At 41.5% G+C, this 17,184-nt stretch overlaps 1 protein-coding gene across 1 annotated transcript in view; it reads right to left on the bottom strand.

Annotated features, from left to right (window-relative positions):
- RHOJ (ras homolog family member J) overlaps positions 1-16,885 on the bottom strand; it is a gene marked incomplete at both ends in the record, with an annotated part of 55,400 nt that extends 38,515 nt beyond the window's left edge. The window contains one exon of the mRNA XM_080618808.1: positions 16,711-16,885. Coding sequence (XP_080474934.1) covers positions 16,711-16,885 — 175 coding nt within the window. The remainder of the gene's footprint in view (positions 1-16,710) is intronic.
- Positions 16,886-17,184: the final 299 nt, after the last annotated feature.

A 17,184-nucleotide genomic window follows, 5' to 3' on the forward strand; every position in this document is an offset into this window, starting at 1 on the left:
TCACTATTCACTTTGTAATTCTTTAACAAGGTAAACAATACTTTCAAGAGCAGTCTCAGAGCTGTATCCTTTTGAACAGTTCTCCAGCCTGCATTGCCATGTATGTTCTCTCACTTAGAAAGGCTCTTTCCTTACCTGAGAGTTTGTGTCAAACTGTAGATTTTTTTTTCTAGAAAATATGCTTTCCTTCATAAACACTTTTCTCTGGAGATTTTCCCACCCCTATTCCTTCAGACATATTGATCTCCCTAAGCTTACTTCTTCCTAGTTTAAGATCTGGGGTTTTTAAAGCCAGCTACGTGTCTGGGATATATACGCTCTGGAGTTTCAAGGGGGCAGAGGGAGGTATTTCTAGAAATAGCAAGATGACAAAAAGAAAATCTAGTCTTGGCTACCTTACTATAAACTCAACCCATATATATACATATATGTATATATGTGTATATATGTATGTGTGTGTATATATATGTCTATGTATATTCCTCCCACCCCCTAGAAATGAGGTTTCCCATCTGTCAATGATTGGACATAAATCCCATTGGATATTGAAGAGGCATCTGGAGTGTATCCATTGCACTCTCCGTGTCAGTGATCATCAGCCATTTATCAGATATTTTTGCTGACCTAAGGGAATCTGTGGTCTTCCCTCCAAATGGGTGATTGCACAAATTGTGGTATGTCTAACATCCTCTTCTACAGCTACTAAGAGTCTCTGACACTGAGACTCCTGCTTAGCATTTGTGTTTCTATAGCTAAAGGTTTAATCAGCATCTGAATGAAACATTTTATAATCTAATGGGGTGGTGCTGAGGGATGGGCTTACTGCCATCCTGCAGAGAAGACCTTGATATCTGTAAGAAGACTTTTGGCCATGTAAGAACTGGGAGCCTTCAGCAGCTCAGGAAGCTGAATGAGGGGATTTGAACCTCTTGGGAATCAAATGAGGGGAGGGATTTTTCCAAGGAACCGAAATTGCTTATTTTCAAACTGAATTTGAATTAGGTAGCCTGCTCTACAAGGTACCTTCAAAAACTCTGACTTAAGTTTTCTTAAGAGACAGAGGAAGATGAGTATTTTCTATGCTCTCGTATCTGGCCACAGCTTGAGGTGCCCAGATAAGAGAGAAAACTCTTCCATCCAACTACATTTCTTCTGTCCCAAAATGACTGTATTAGACAGCATGAATGCCAAGGTCCAGGTTCTCTCTGGGCTTTGCACATTTTATTCATGTGATCTGCCCTGACTTTCTGGTTCCTGTTATTGTTCTCTCTTATTGTTACTGGTGAAGTCTGGCCCTTACTGGATTATGGCAGTTGCTTTTCTCAGAGGAGGTACTTGGGAGATTTTCCAACCCAGAGTGCCCCTACCCCATGCCAAGATGGGATCTATATTCCCCTGCTGATGACCCTCTTTTCTTCTGTATATACTAATAAAACCATGGAGAGAAATAAAGCTCATTTACTAGCCCCCAGAACCAATAGGGGTTGCATTTGTGAAATGGTGGCATTAGGATTGTTGTCTTTCTTATCAAAAGGCATCTACGCACATATTTTTGAGGAAAATTTGCTGAAGTGGAAACTATACTTCTCTAACTGCATATATAAAGTAATGTAACAGAGGAAGAAATCTGGGAATCAACATCACCAACATATGGCTTCTCTGTAATCTAATAAGTCTTTAAAAAATAGATCATGCAATTATTATTATATGAACATTTCCTTGCATCTCCTGCTAACATGTAAGGGAAAAATTGTTATTTCCTTCTTGAGCATTTATTTGTTGTGTGTCATAAATATCTTGATTCTGATTTCCTGGGAGAGTAGCAGTTTGCACAGAAATGCATTAAGGAAATTATCTTCTTCTTTCTCTTACTTTATTCATCTACTTGTTGGCGTTTTATTATATGCCACACATTCCTTCACTTCAAGGGTTTCCTGACTTAGATTTGCTTGGCTCCAACTCTGTGAGCCTTCCAGATGAACCCAGCAGTTTGTGTGGGTTCATAGCTAACCTTCAAAATGATTGTTTAAATATTATTTCCTCTGTTTTCAGTATCAAAATGTATTTACCACCATTTCCTCATACTGAAGATCATCAGACTAAAAGCCAGTATTATGGCAATAGGCATAAATATGCTAATAAAGACTGTATCTAGTCTCAGGTACCCACACTCACCATGCTCACTAGGAAATGAAACCAGTCTCTTTCAGGTTAAGTTTCTAGCTCTTCTATGGCAGAAATATGCTAGGCACCGCTGGTGGTGCCTTTTCATTACCTCTGATGGCTCTGTTTTTATTCTTGCCTGACAGCTCACAGCAGGAGCATGTTAAAAAGGGTTGCCCATATAGAAAATCTGAAATTCAAACTTCTGAAATTCAGACACCCCAAATGAGCTTACTTAGGTCAGATGTAATTCATACTAGGACAGGATTTTGAGCCCTCTGTTGAGAAGTTCCTGGGAAGGACAAACTGTTTTAAACTCTGGAATGAATCCTTTCTATCAAACAGCAGCATCTTGGTTTGTTAAGGTGACAGATGGTAGAAATGCAGCTATATAGGGGGAATACTGAAAGTGACCAGAGTGTAAATGATCTCAGAAGCTGGAATATAGGTTGAATTTCAAGTTCAGACTTATTGTATATAACTCAATTCCCCTAGCCACAATAATGTCCTTCCTAACTTTATATGGCATGAGCTCCCAGTCAGGTCCTTTACTGTATATTCCCTCCAATAATATACAAGCAGCATTACTAGAATGTAGCCACAAACATTTCCCTCCATGTCCACTGGGCATTACGGATGAAGTCCTTGTTCCAGTGTCACTAACTTTGGGAAACACTCACTGGAGCAAGATTGTGTTTGATGGAGGGAAAATATACTTAGAAAACCTTTGAGAGCTCTTGGAATAACTTCCTTCTGGAAATCAAAACTATGTGGTCATATTAATCAGAAATGTGGATTTTTTAGTCAGTAATGTGATGACAAAAGTCATCAAAGAAGAGGAGAAAAAACCCACTCTGCAGGTAGCCTGTACCAGAGATATTAAAGACACAGCCAGTGACAGTTTGAAGACTTTTCTCCTAAGCGTTTGCCTGGTTCTATCTTTAGGTTTGCCAAGGCTTGCAATGATTGCCAACCTCTCCCTGCAATGGTTGCAGCTTTTGATGTTGAAAGAGCCTAAAACCACACCTGAACACACATTATTTGAGGTATTTCCATTGGAAATTTTTGTCTATTGCACAAACATTTCTTTTAAAGGAAGCGGGAGTAAGCCTGCCCTTGGATAATAATGATTACAATACAGTAACTATAAAATGGATAATAACAGTAACCGACTAGAACTGGCCGGGGGAAGATAATTCTGCTTTGTGACAACTTCTGAGGTTTTACAATTTGTTTTTATTTTACAATGGAATGAAAACAAAACCTTCAGATACTATGTTTTCAATTTAGGTCTTTCTTGCTGCACTGTCAGAAATAACCAAAGGGCCCTGGACCTCAAGAATTTGTCCTTCCAAGTATTAAAAAAATGCTTCAGCTTTCATGAATCAGCATTTTCTCCTGGTGGGATAGTTTGTCAAAAATGCTCTGGCGAGAACTTTTGCTAACCCCAAAAGACCAAAATCATGAGTCATATTGCCCAAAACATAGTTGTTACAAGTCACTTGGTTTATGATTTATGGGTTGCTTCCGGACTGTCTTCTCTTAAACATACCTTTCCCCTCCATCCTCTAAGGATGTATATTTCTTTCCCACCCTCCTTATTTTCCTGGGTTTTTTTGGTTTTCATGCAGCTCCTTGTCTCTTTTGACCTTTAATGTCTTACGTGCAAAGCTGAGCTAATTTTTTTATTGTATGTGTGGCAAGAGTTTGCCAGGAAAAACATGGCTGCTGTATGATCTCTGCAATGTCTGTAATAGATAGTGGTCACTGAGGGGTGGTCCCATGACTGTCCTGCAAAATCCTGACTGACTGCGCATTGGTTTTCATTCAACTCAGATGGCATTTTCCATTGGACAGAGTTGACATCCATCAAAAGGCAAGAACATCTGCTCTCATGTCTTGGCTGGCTGCGGTCCTCAAACTCTTGACAGTGCTTGAGAAAATCAGAACAGACACATGGTAATAATTATCACTCAGTGCTTGTGGGGCAGCCGCGATGTGTGTAATGTCTGTGGCTTGGTTCTGGACCAAGCTAGCTCAGAGATGGCTCTGCAGGACCCATATCTAGTTCTGGGCAGCTCCATGTCCCATCCTGCATCAAGGCATACTTTGCAAAGACAAACTGTCTTTCTTCTTCTCTAATATTTCAGGTGGGAAGACCCTATTCTTTGAGAAAAATAGCAATGACGTGGAAAATAAATACCAAGAAAAGGAAATGCAGTTATTCATTCTGAAGGATGGAAGGAACTGCAGTAGGTGGGTCAAGACCTGGAAGGACTTAATGTGATGGAAGGTACAAAGTGCTCTCTGGTCAGGTGCTCTTTATATGAGTTGTCTCAGGCACTTCACTGTGATATACTGTGAATGCACTTAGCCAGGGACAAGAATCCTTGTGTCCTCAGCAGTTTCCACCCTGTTAAGTATAATCTCAAAATATTTTTTTCCTTGCAAAATTGTTGCAAGACTTGGGGTTTTTTTTGTATTAATCTCTCACATTCATGTGTTTAAATAGATGGCAGGGGAGAGAAACCATAATCGTTATGATTGGGAGCACCATATGGAGACAAAATTTATTCCTGTTCCACCATTTTCTTGGCATTGATTTCCTCTGGCAAACATTATTTCAGATTGGGGACCTCATTCTGTATTCACACTTCTTACTCCCTTCTTACTTCCTTGGAAGCATCAGGAGGGACTTACAGTACTGCTACAAGAAGCTCTTTACAGGAAAAGAAATAAATTGGGCGATAAGCTTCAAATAATGGAAGAATGCATTATTTCACCATTTTAGCAATTTCCCAGGAGGGAGAATTGAGGGAGAAAATGCACGTAACACTCTAAAATATTAAAATAACAAGAATCACAGCAACCTTACCCCTCTGGACTTCAACCAAACTGAATGGTTTAGGTAAATTCCCAGATGATGTCCAAGTGGCACACTTCATCAGAGAATATTTCTATGTGTGGCAAGGGAAATTCTCCGTATTACTGATATCATGCACTGGCTCAGCTAATTTGGAGTCCTTCCGTAAGGCCTGGTTTGTGGAAGATTAGCTGAATATTTTTTGGAATATGAACTCCCCTTCTACTGTTGAGTTTGAGCCTATTTTTGTGAACAGTACTCCTGGCAAATTACTTTCTTAAAGCTTTATTTCACATGTATTTTTTAATGAGAGATGTTACTCCCTTGTATTACTGGAACAGGCTTAAATTATTCTGAGCAGTAACTAGAAGGCAACGAGATAAAGGGAATTGTACTTGATTTTGAGATTTACTGGTTACATACATAGAACAAAGCACAGCAGCACTGTGAAGGTAAAGGGTCATTCTAAGAGCTTAAAAAAAGAGCATACAAATGCCCTTCTAGATTTTTTTCACATTTTTGCTGAAAATTTTAATGGCAAGTTTTAGGGATTAAACTAGATAGAAATTATAAGCAATTCTATAGTATCCTTTGTGTTTTGATATAGTTGAAAAGGTCTATGTGTTATAATATGTGTTATAAATAAACAAAAATAAAGACACAATTACAAAATACCTCTCTAAAGGCATTTTTTAATCTACATGTAGATAGACCCTGAGTCCTCAGTGAAATTTCTGTGTCCATATGGACCATTTGAGAAGCAGGATCATACAACCCAACCTGTCAATAGCAGCGCTCCTGTCAAAGCTCAAATGGCGAAGACAAAATCCTGGGCATTATTTCCATAAACCATTGCTTGGTACATATAGCAAAAAAATAGATGGTCTCAGGAGGCATTTTCAGTGTGAGTTTACTTCGGAGCTGAGATTCCTTGGTGGAAACACCTCACCTTTTAAATGAAAAACCAGGTTTCTGCATTTTGCTTTTCATGGACAGCATCTCAAGCAGCTGGCCTCCCAGAATTATTGTAGAACCATAGAACGGTATGGACTGGAAGGGACCTTAAAGATCATCTGATTCCAATCTCCCTGCCATGGGCTAATATCTAATCTAAATCTGCCCTCTTTGAGCTTAAAGCCATTCCCCCTTGTCCTGTCACTACAGGCCCTTGTCAAAAGTCTCTCTTCAGATTTCTTGCCATCCCCTTTAGGTATTGGAGGGCTGAAAGTTCTCCCTGGAGCCTTCTCTTCTCCAGGATGGACAATCCTAACTCTCTCAGCCTGTCTCCTTAGGAGAGTTGCTCCAGCCCTCTGATCATCCTTTGGACTCACTCCAACAGGTCCACATCCTTCCTGTGTTGGGGGCCCCAGAGATGAACACAGTACTGCAGATGGGGCCTCACTAGAGCAGAGGGTCAGAGTCACCTTCCCTGACCTGCTCCTTTCGATGCAGTCCAGCATATGGTTGGTTTTCTGGGCTGCAAGTGCAGTTTGCTCATGTTGAACTTATTGTCAACCAACAGCCCCAAGTCCTTTTCCTCAGGGCTGCTCTCAGTCCATTCTCCACCCAGCCTCTTATTTGTGCTTCGGATTGCCCCCACCCACATGCAGGACCTTGCCCGTGGCTTTGTTGAGCTTCATGAGTTTTGCATGGGCCCACCTCTCAAACCTGTCAAGGTCCCTCTGGATGGCATTAGATTAGAAAAGTCATCGACTCTGGCTACTGGTTGGAGGAAAACATGCTGAGCTAAGCTCGCCAGTTCTGAAACAGAGCTGGGGAGATTGCTCATAAACCCTGTGTCCAAAATAGGGAGGGTCTGGCCTGTGAGGACAAAACTGCTCACAGCAGCTGGACCGCTGCCCACTCTGGAGCTGGAGCATGGGACAGTCCTTGAACTTAAAACACACTTTCCAATCTTATGGGATTTTCCTTATGGTCTGTTCTCAGCAAAGCAACATTATTACTGTAAATAGATGCTCTTTTTGTCCCATCTCCCAGGGGATAAAAATTAATGTTATGTTTGAACATGTATGTTTTCCCACTCATTGCTGAAGCTGTTCTTGTCCTTAAAGTCTGCAGAAAGCTGAGCATTAGCAGATACTGTTAATATCATTACTTCAAAGTTATAGCTGGATGTCTGTGCCAAAGAGTATTTAATAAGTGACGTGGCCTCTGTCCCCTCAGAATTCAGGGGATGGAAAGTAGCTTTAGTCAGTCATCTCAGGCATCCTCCTGCACTGTGGCAGGACCTTGCTGTCCAGCCCCTCTACACAGCGCTCTTTAAGTCTTTCAGATGCTTAAGTGCTGCCTCCTATGTTCATGACTGGGACTGTTATTTCCATGATAAACTCACATGCTGTCCTGAACCAGAAGTGAGGATCCTGGTACAGCTCTTCCCCTCCTGCTCCCAAGCTATCACCCTCCTGACTGTGCCTCCTGTGCCACTGTGCTTGGGAATATTTTTACAGCTGTCTACCTCCCTCCTTTAGGAGTTGTTTTTTTCTTTTTTTCCCAGTGCTTCTCCTGTGAGTGAATGGTTTTTCCATCCTTCACCTCCCCTGAGACCACTTGGTGTGTTTCATATTTTTGGGTTCATCGCTGTGCCAGTCCACAAGGCAGAAGGGCAAACCTCGGGCAACCTCACTGCTGGATTTGCTGGTGCACTGGGCCCACACTAAGTCTGGGGTGCTGTGCTAGCTGAAATACCAAGTTCTCACGGTCTTTCATGCCTTTCCCTTCCCTGGGATCCCAGCTACACCACTTTGGCTATGGGGACTAGCTGGGCACATCACCTCTCAACAAGTGCCACAGGGTGCAGATGGCACTATGTCCCCCGGGACTCTTCTGAGCCGACTCTCATATGATGACTTTCCATGCCCACAGTGCTATCTGACTAAGAAAAGGGTTTTGCTCTTGTTCATAAATCTGTGAGTGTGTATGCTACAGAAGAAATAAATACTCAGGAAAACCCATCACTGCATAATGAAAACTGCATCCATTTCAGCCAAAGGTGGTAGCAACCACATGGTTGGATTGTATCCTTGGGTCCACCCTCCTGCTACACCTACCTGGCTGTATCGTCACTGCTGAGACGTGATAGATGGAGCTTGGGACTGCAGTAAGAATGATTCATTCTCAGATATGGGAGAGCTTTCTTGTCCACCTGGGTACATGGGAAAGTAATTGGTTGAGGAATGGTGCTTGAGCATTTAGCACACGTAGAAGTTGCACTTCAGGTCTAGTCTTTGCATTCAGCAAAGACTGCTGGTAGCACGGCTTGTCTTGGGTGAGACAATTGTGAATTTGAATGCAAGTGGTACTGGATAATAAATAAGGCAAATATTTTTTTATTTTTTAGCTTTTAATTATTGGACATTATTTTAAAACCCATTTTCCCTGTTCTTATCTGGGGAAAAAAGAGAGATGAATACCAGCTTATTTCATAAATCTGGTCAAGAATTCATTCATTCAGTGCCACTTAGGATAAAACTTGCGGTGGCAATTCATAAAGCTTTCATTCTTCAGTAACCTCTTCCCTAACTTAGCTGAAAGACCCATAGCTTGGGACACAAGAACAATATATCTGAAAGGAGATTTGTGAATGGTCACTCTTAAAAACAGCCTAGAAATATAATAACTTGTATATTTTTCATAGCAAAGATAAATAAGAATTTGACAGGAGATGTCATTACTGTTTAATGACTTTGTCTGAACAGAACAATTGAAGGAAATATGTTTGCTCTTTCTCATCCCTTGCCATTTCCATGATGTCATTAGGTCTGGCCATAACAACTGGAAAGTTAGAACATAGGAAAAGTCACTGCCTGCAGGGCAAAATATACACAGTGGTGCATGATAACAACAATATGTATTCTAGTACAGACATCAAGGTTTATCAAGAGAACAGAAAATGAGATATAAGTTTTAGCAGAGATATTTTGCATTGACTTACTCAGTAACTAAACCATTGTTTCGATGATTTAGTAAAAAGGTTGCCACATCTGCAGAAATGAAGGAGTTAGTTTGTACATGTCTAGGAATTTTTGTGTTTTAGACTTCTTTGCTAAGTTTTTGTTTTTCTTTCCTACATGTGGAGCATCTGCTGCTGAAAAGTATCTACCTGGCTGTCAACACACACCTGGTCGAGCACCACCTGTAAGTGGTTTTGCCTTGTAAGTGATGTGGATGGCTGGCCACATGAACCAAGCTAATTATTGATTTTAAGATAATGAGTGGATGAGATTGTTAGTTAAGTTGTAGAGATTATCCTGCATGGGCCAGAGGCCACAGTTTCAGTTTTGGTTTTCTCAGTTGCTGTCACCTCCTGCAACGTTTCCCTCCACAAAGAAGTGGAGGAAAAGACTAAGACTGTCTTGCAATAGTGACAAGGAAAGGGCCATTTTCTCATCACTTCTGCTGTAAATCCTTTTTGTGCTCCATGTCTCGTTGCAGCAGTCCATTGCTACATAAGCAAAATTTCAAAATATGTTTGCCCATCCATTTATCAGAAGAATCATTCCAAAAAGCCACTTTCCACAACACTGAGTACAAGAGTGCTGGATTGGCCCAAACTCACGGCCCAGGGAGTTAAGTCTTCATCTCTGAGGTAGCAGGGAGCAGGTTTAAGATAATTTGCCATTCATCAGACAAAATTTAGGTCTTATCCTGGCCTCTGACAGAAGGTGGTGTTAGCTCACATTTTATTGTGTCTTGCAGAAGTCTTTTTCATTAGCTTATGATAGCACTCAATCTCCCTGATATCTGGTCCAACCTTCCTTTTTCCAAACCTTGTTAAGATTTTGCCCTCTGTAACTTCTGTACAGTAATAAGATCCCTGGGTTAACCACATGCCATGCAAAGAAATATCTCTTTTTAAGCCACTTGACTTTCTCATCTTTCTAACCCATTCCCTCTGGACTGTGACTGACCTTAAAAAAACCCCATCATAAGACATCCAAACCACTAATACACATTCAAATGGTCTCACTCCTTGCTTAGTATTCTTTGTGTTTCCCATTGCCCTTCGAATGCCACATAGCTAATACAAAATAATAGACAGAGGGGCTTAGGTGGAATTTAGGGTAGATAAGTCTGGATGGAATAACATGGCTGCTTCATCTATTCCTCTAATTCCTGGCACTATCCTTCCTGATGTGCATTGTAGTTTGCTTATTCTCTATATCTAGTTTTTAGACTGTAAATGTTATTCATGGGGCAGTGTTGTTCCCTGCTGTGCTTGACACACAAGGATAACTATTGACTGCTGATACTGGATGAAGAAATGAGTTCTCTGCATAGGGCTGCAGCAGCTTCTGGGATGAGTCCTGGGTGATCAGCAAGATGCTGGTGGGTATGGGAGGGCTGGGTGGAGAGCTCTTTTGTGTCTCTTTGTAGCATAAAGTTTGTCAGTGTAAAATCAAACCAAGAATGGCAACAGTACAAAGAGAAGCTCTATAACAAAGACAGAGGTAGGAAGCAGTTCAGGTGAGGCAGACTTCTCCCCAGCCTCAGCTGCATTTCAGTAATGCCAGGGGACAACAGGGACTTTCTCACCACAGTGCTCTGACGACTTCTGTAGAAACAATCTGCCCTGAGTAAATAGGATCACAAAGCATGCACACACCTCTGTCTCCAAGAGCTTCAAGTGGATTGTGCATCCGCCGGACAATACAGGGATGTGGGTGAGGAAGAGAGATATGAACGATAGTTATCTCAAGTCTTCACATACAGTAAAACACCTTCAGAAGGAAAAGGTCTTAAGATGCTTGGGGATGTATAAGGTGCCTGTTTCATGTGAATGTGGAATAACCATGGTGATTCAGGAAAAAAGCACCTGGTTTTGGTATGAAGACTGTCTAGGCTTCCTGGATGTTAAAAAGCTTGAGGATCACTAGAATTCCTCTGGTTTATGTAACACAAGACAGAATAAAACCTTCTATGGGAAATCTAAGAATCAGTGGTTCTGTAAAATTTATCTTCAAAAAAACCAGCTATGAAAACCTTTGAATTGCACTGGTGTGTTTTTGTTGTGTTGTAGCTTCCATGTTTTATTGAGATCCCTGATTTATTCTGGATGATACCGGGAAGATTGGCAGAGAAGTCCTTTTAGCTCCTGAGAGGCAAAATTAAAATATCTGTTCTGTAGCTGCTAGTCTAAAGAGCCAGATCTTAAAAGAGTCACTGCTTTCTTGTCTCATGGATAAAGTTCAAATCTGTACCATCAAAACTGGATGAACATTAAAAGGAAAAAAAAAACCCCACACTGCAAACATCCGTGCAAATAAACATGACAGCTCTCTGCCAGTGCTATTTATAGCTCTTTCAGTTTAATGACCCCAAACATTGCATGAAGGGTTTGTCTAATGTGCTACCAAGGCTTTTTATAGGAGACAACTGCCTCAAGAATGTGGTAGTGTGAAGACTCCCACAGCAGCACCCATACAAAAATTGAAAATCTCCTTGGGCTGTCTCTTCCTGCACCCATACAAAAATTGCAGATCTCCTTGGGCGGTCTCTTCCTGTCTAACAAAGTTTCAACAGGGGAAAAAAGCAATGGTATGGGGTTTCAGCCATTGCTTATACATAATGGCAAGCAGAGATGGGTTGAAATCGGTGTGTGTCAGCAATCAATTAAAAATAACTAGCACATCAAAAGTGTAGAGAAGTGTGCTTTTGTGACTGTAAATGGAGAAATTTGGGATGTTACAGTTCCCATCTGTTTTCTGCAATGTCTTGGTTAGTGTTTCCTCCCACATGGGGAGAAGGTGCAAGGCAAAGCTGCTCAATGCATGAGCTGTCTCCCTTGGGTGCTCCTGCCTGCCTCAGGACTGAGAGTGGCCAGCCACCGACAGCACCATGATCGACAACAGCACACTTCCAACTGTTCTTTTACATGCGTGGACGTAAGGAACATAGATTTGAGTCAGCGCTGTGGCATACAGGCAGGGTGTAATATATTTATGGACCTGCACAGGTACAAGTGACTGCTATGGCCAAGAGTAGTAGTACTGCTCCTATTCTGATAAAAATGCCAGAGAAAAAGACTCTCCTTCCTTGCATGGCTTGCCTGACCAGTAAGGCTGTGATCACTACTCTGCGAGACCAGTGAGTGCCCTGGGCCACTTCAGTGCAAAGTCAGGCAAATTAGATTGAATCATCATTAAAGAACAAAAACCGTGTCTGCTAACGGTAATTAACATCTGTCTTCTTCTATATTGCTTTTAATTTACAGAGCTTCAGTCATGGCTGAACTATTCTGTATGCTATTCATTAGCTGATCACATGCCACTGCTAATTTTTTTCAAATGGGTTCACTATTTATAAATGTTCACCAGTTTGTGCCGACATATGAGGGGAGGGAGGGTCATATTTATTCTAGATCTACTTTATGAACAGAACAGAATCGTTCCAGTTGGAAGGGACCTACAGTGATCATCTAGTCCAATTGCCTGACTACTTTGAGGCTGACAAGGTTTAAGCATGTTGTTAAGGCCATTGCGCAATTCCTTCTTAAGCACTGACAGGCTTGGGGCATTGACCGACTCTTTGGGAAGCCTGAATATAAATTTATGGGGGAATAAATTTCATGCTAAAAATTGCTCGGGTTTTAGGGTTCATGAATACCAAATGGGATCCTTGGTGGCTGCCTAAGTAACAACACACATCTCACTTCTGTATTTCACAGAGCAAGCCAGTTAATTTAGGTATTATTAAACCAACTTTGCTAGTTGAATTGAATTTTTTTGTTGGTACAACCTCAGCCCTAATTAAACATTTATAACCTCACATAGCTAGACACAATACAAGTCACCCTGACTGAGAGACCTTTGCTCATGGAAAATCAGCACCTGATGTTCAAAAGACAGAATGGAACCAGCATGTTAAAGCATCTACTCACTATCCAAACAGTCTCTATTATTACAGTTATTGCCAGTAATATCCTGTTTGTCACTGAGATAGCACTTTGGTTTGCCTGCCATAGAAATAACATTTACCTCTTGGTTAAACCTTTTCAGTGTGGACCTTTCGAAATTCACCAAACGTGAGGGAACTCCAGGGCTCTGATCTCCAGAAAAACCTCTTCAGAATGCCTTGATAAGTAACCAAACTTGTAAACTTCCATATATCCAACAAAAGAAACCATTTTTGTATCCAAATAACAAATATGCCTTTCCCATCTGTCTGGCATTGCCTCTGACCCTACTCTACATCCATCACATCCCAAGCCTGGCAACAGGCCTCGAACAAATTTCCTTTTGTGGACTGTGGGTGAAATCTGCGGCAGAATATTACTAGTGTGGAGCTAATAACTGGTTTGGACTTTGGTACAGTGCAGCTGCATACATGGTGAAACACCAACAGCTTTTCTTCCCAGATATCACCATATCTGAGTTGTAAATGCTGTATGAGTTCTTTGCAGGAAGCCTGCTCCTTCTCTAGGTGAAATCCATCTACTGCCTTTGATTTATTACAAGGACATTGGGCCCAAATTTTGTAGTTTTTTTCAAGAGCTTTCATGTGAAAGGTACTGAATAAGTACTGTACAGGTCTAATACTGTTGGAGCTCAGCCCTTTGAAATGCTGGTTGCTTCTTCTTGGCCATCCTTGTCAGTATGTTCACCTGCTTCACCTGTCCCATGGAAACCTGCCCAGAGAAGGAGCTAAAAAGATGCAACACAGCAGGCCAAGTACATGTAGCTGCAGGGCTGTGAATGGTTAATGCCTTGGCCATAGCAGTGGTGCATTTGGAGCTTTTCCCAAAGCTGCGCTGGATAGTATCACTGTCTCCCCTGAGTTGCTGGAGTTGTGTCAGTGAGAAACTGCTCTGAGATCACCACTGGAGTCCTCAATTTTTAATGCTTTCCCCTCTCCCTACTTTTTCCATTAGAAAGAAGGAAATTGGTAAATGCCCTGGGACTCACAACCAGGCTGTGACCTGGTGAGGCAAGAGGGAGAGCTTGCTAATGCACCACTGCTGGTAATAACGCCTGGGTGAAAAACCTTCAATGGAAAGTGCAGCTTCACAAAAATCTGTAGCAATTAAGTGCTTTTGAGCATTTCCAGCATGGAAGATCAGAATCAAACAGTCTCAGCTTTTTTGGAAAAGTTGAAACAGTTGGATTTGGCAGAGGCAATGGCAGGGGCAAACTGGTTCCCTGGTGTAAATTCAAACGTGATTTTACAGAGCCTCAACCACCCTGCAGGATCTGACAATGCATGAAGCCTCCCTGTGTGCCATGGTGCCTGTGGTATCACCATGCCCACGGTACTGCTGTGCCCGTGGTACTACTGTACTACCTTTCCTCTCGACTATGGGCTACCATAGCTGAATGGGCTGCTGCTACAGAATATCCTGAAGTCTGTAATCTCAGCAGTAAGGTTGCCTCAAACGAGCTCTTTTCTCTCTTAATACCCACAGTATTTTAGATAGGTTATTTTATGCTTTATGCCATGTAATATTTTTTATGTTTTATGAGTGGGACTTTTTCTGCTCCAGAAGTAATTTTCACTGTTCAATTCTATGTGCAGTTTTGTAGTGAAATTGGTTTAATAAATTATGGGATTTCTCAAAACCCTGAAATTATGTCTTTGATCAATGCTAGTTTTGACCACTGCCGCCGAATAGGTTTTTTCTTAGAATAGCATGTTAATATATGCAGCTATTTTTTCCCTTATCTTTCTGAACTTTCTCATTGAAAGCATTTTTAGTTTATATTTATGTGCTGTAAATAGCTGGAGATATTTTAGATGTCTAACTCTTCAAACCCTGAAAATGGAGCTTAATTTCAAACTGCGTTTATACTGCTTTTACCTTATACCCTAAGGAAATAAGAATTATGCAGTGACATTCTTTGTCTTCCCATCATTCTCTCAGCCCTCCTCTCCGTCAGTAAATTTTGAGCCCACTGGCAATTTCTACTGCTTCTGGCAGAGAGGAAAGGAAATTGAAGCAAGTCCTTGCAAATCACCTGCAGTTGGGTAGGGAAGAGAAACTCAGCGTAGTGCCCCCACCGAGTGCCAGCCTGCCTGTCTGGCATCAGTGCCTGTGTGTGTGCACAGCCCCATGCACACGTGTGCCCCCACGCTCACACCGAAATGACCCAGCCACAGGCTGATGCATAGATGGTCTGGAACCAGCTATTGTACACAAAGGTATTTGCAGGGCATGAGGAGAAAGAAGGGCAAGTAAGTGCTGCAACTGGTGTATAGCTGGGTAGCGAAGCTGTAAGGGATAAGAGATCTCAGCTTTTCACGGGAAAATGGGTGCTGTTGCACTATAAGGCATAGATTCGCACAGCCAGGCTTCCTTAGGGGTTTTGGCTCGTGCAAGTATGTGTTTAGAACGTACAATATGCTTTCCTATATCTTGTTTGGGTAAAGGTTGGTTTGGGTTTTTTTCTCTAAAATGGTCATTTATCTGGTGGGAAGGGTAGAGGAAAGAAAGCGTTGCTTGCATTAGAAGTGATGCTGCCCACTCTTGTGGAGTAACAGGACTTCACATTTCCATGGATTAGATTCTGCAATTACACAGCTTGCTTGTTTGGCCAGTTCATCTGCTAAACCTGACATGAAGCCAGAATGAAAGCAGAGATTTTCCCATTACAGAATACCAAATCTATGATAAGCCATGCCATGAAAATTCAAGTTTTAAGGAGGTGGGGAGAGAATGAGGGAAACTCCAACTGTTGCTGCAAGATAAGCAATGAGTTTTGCAGTGCTTCTAGAATCTGTTTTTCAGGGATCTCATAAACAACAACTGTAAGCCAAAGGAGCAGTGAGAGAAGAAAACCAGCAGAATTTGGGATAGGAAAATTTAAGCAGAAGTTTGAGCAACAGTTTTAGCCTAGCACACCAGCTGCATGATAACTTTGGACACAGCTGGGTAATATAAGTAATTGCTACAGAAAGAGGCCTGTGAATATTGTACTTAAATCTGAGTCTCTTTTGCACAGTGATGCAGTGAACATCATTGATGATCCTGATTATGTTCGTATTTTTTTCTTATACTACAAATTCCCTCACAAGAAAGTACTCAAAACAATCACCACTTCTGCTTTCCCTACAATCAAGTTATAGCATTAAAATCTATTTATAGGTAGAGTAACAAATGTCTCTGAAAGGACTTTTACTCTGACAACACAGAAAGAGGCTATGCTGGTTTTCTCAAAGATTACTACTTAAATAGGATATATTCTCAAAGATTATCGCTTAAATAGGATATAAATATTGCAATCTATGCATTTTTTGCCATGAGGCACAAGATCACTGGTAGCACATATTTTTATGTGTATATACATATAGTCTTCATAACTGCAGCCTGCAAATTTCATAACTTCAGAATTTCAGAAGCAAACCAAGAATACAGATTGAGGGAGGCAGAATTGTATTTGTCGTCCCAAAAATCGAGGGGATTTGATTGCATCCCTAACACTGGTTATTCACCAAAACTAAAATAAACATTGGAAACAAACAAATAAATTCTCTGAATAAATCCTGCATTGCCCCAATTATATGAGCTGCCATCTAAGCTGCCTGGCTACCATCCAGGCCTGAATCACATTCCTGGACAAGAAGTAACCCATGCACCCCCTTTGAACCATCTTCTCCTCTCCTTGAGCCTCCTTTACCTCCCACCTGTCTCTGCTGCAGTTCTCAATTAAATTTCTTTTAAAACGCTTTCTTACCTGCATAGTGGTCAAACACAGTGGGGACGTACTCCTCTGGGAAGGCATCATTGGCATAACTCATCAGCAAACAGGTTTTCCCAACTGCACCATCCCCAACCACCACGCATTTTAACATCTTCTTTGGGTTATTGCTGCTCCCGTCAGTGCAGTTGTCATTTTCCTTGCAGTTCATTCTTGCTGTTGCTGCTGCTGCCGCTGCTCTTGCTTCTCCCAGGACTTCCAAGTGCACATGAAGGAAAAATGAAGTGTGATTGTATTGACTTTTCCTGAGTTTGGGGGGGGGGGGGGGGGAGCAAATCTCAAACTCAGGAAATCATACTAATGTTTCCAGGCTGTCACAGCCGCTTCCAACAATTACCAGATAGTAAAGAGAATCATTGAAGTGAATAAATTAAATATACAGAGAGAAATATCATAAAAAAAGCTATCTGTCCCTTCTCATTCGTCCGAGTCAGGAAATCTTCATCCTGC

This window comes from Psittacula echo, assembly GCF_963264785.1.
Source record: "Psittacula echo genome assembly, chromosome: 5".
Lineage (NCBI taxonomy): Eukaryota > Metazoa > Chordata > Aves > Psittaciformes > Psittacidae > Psittacula > Psittacula echo.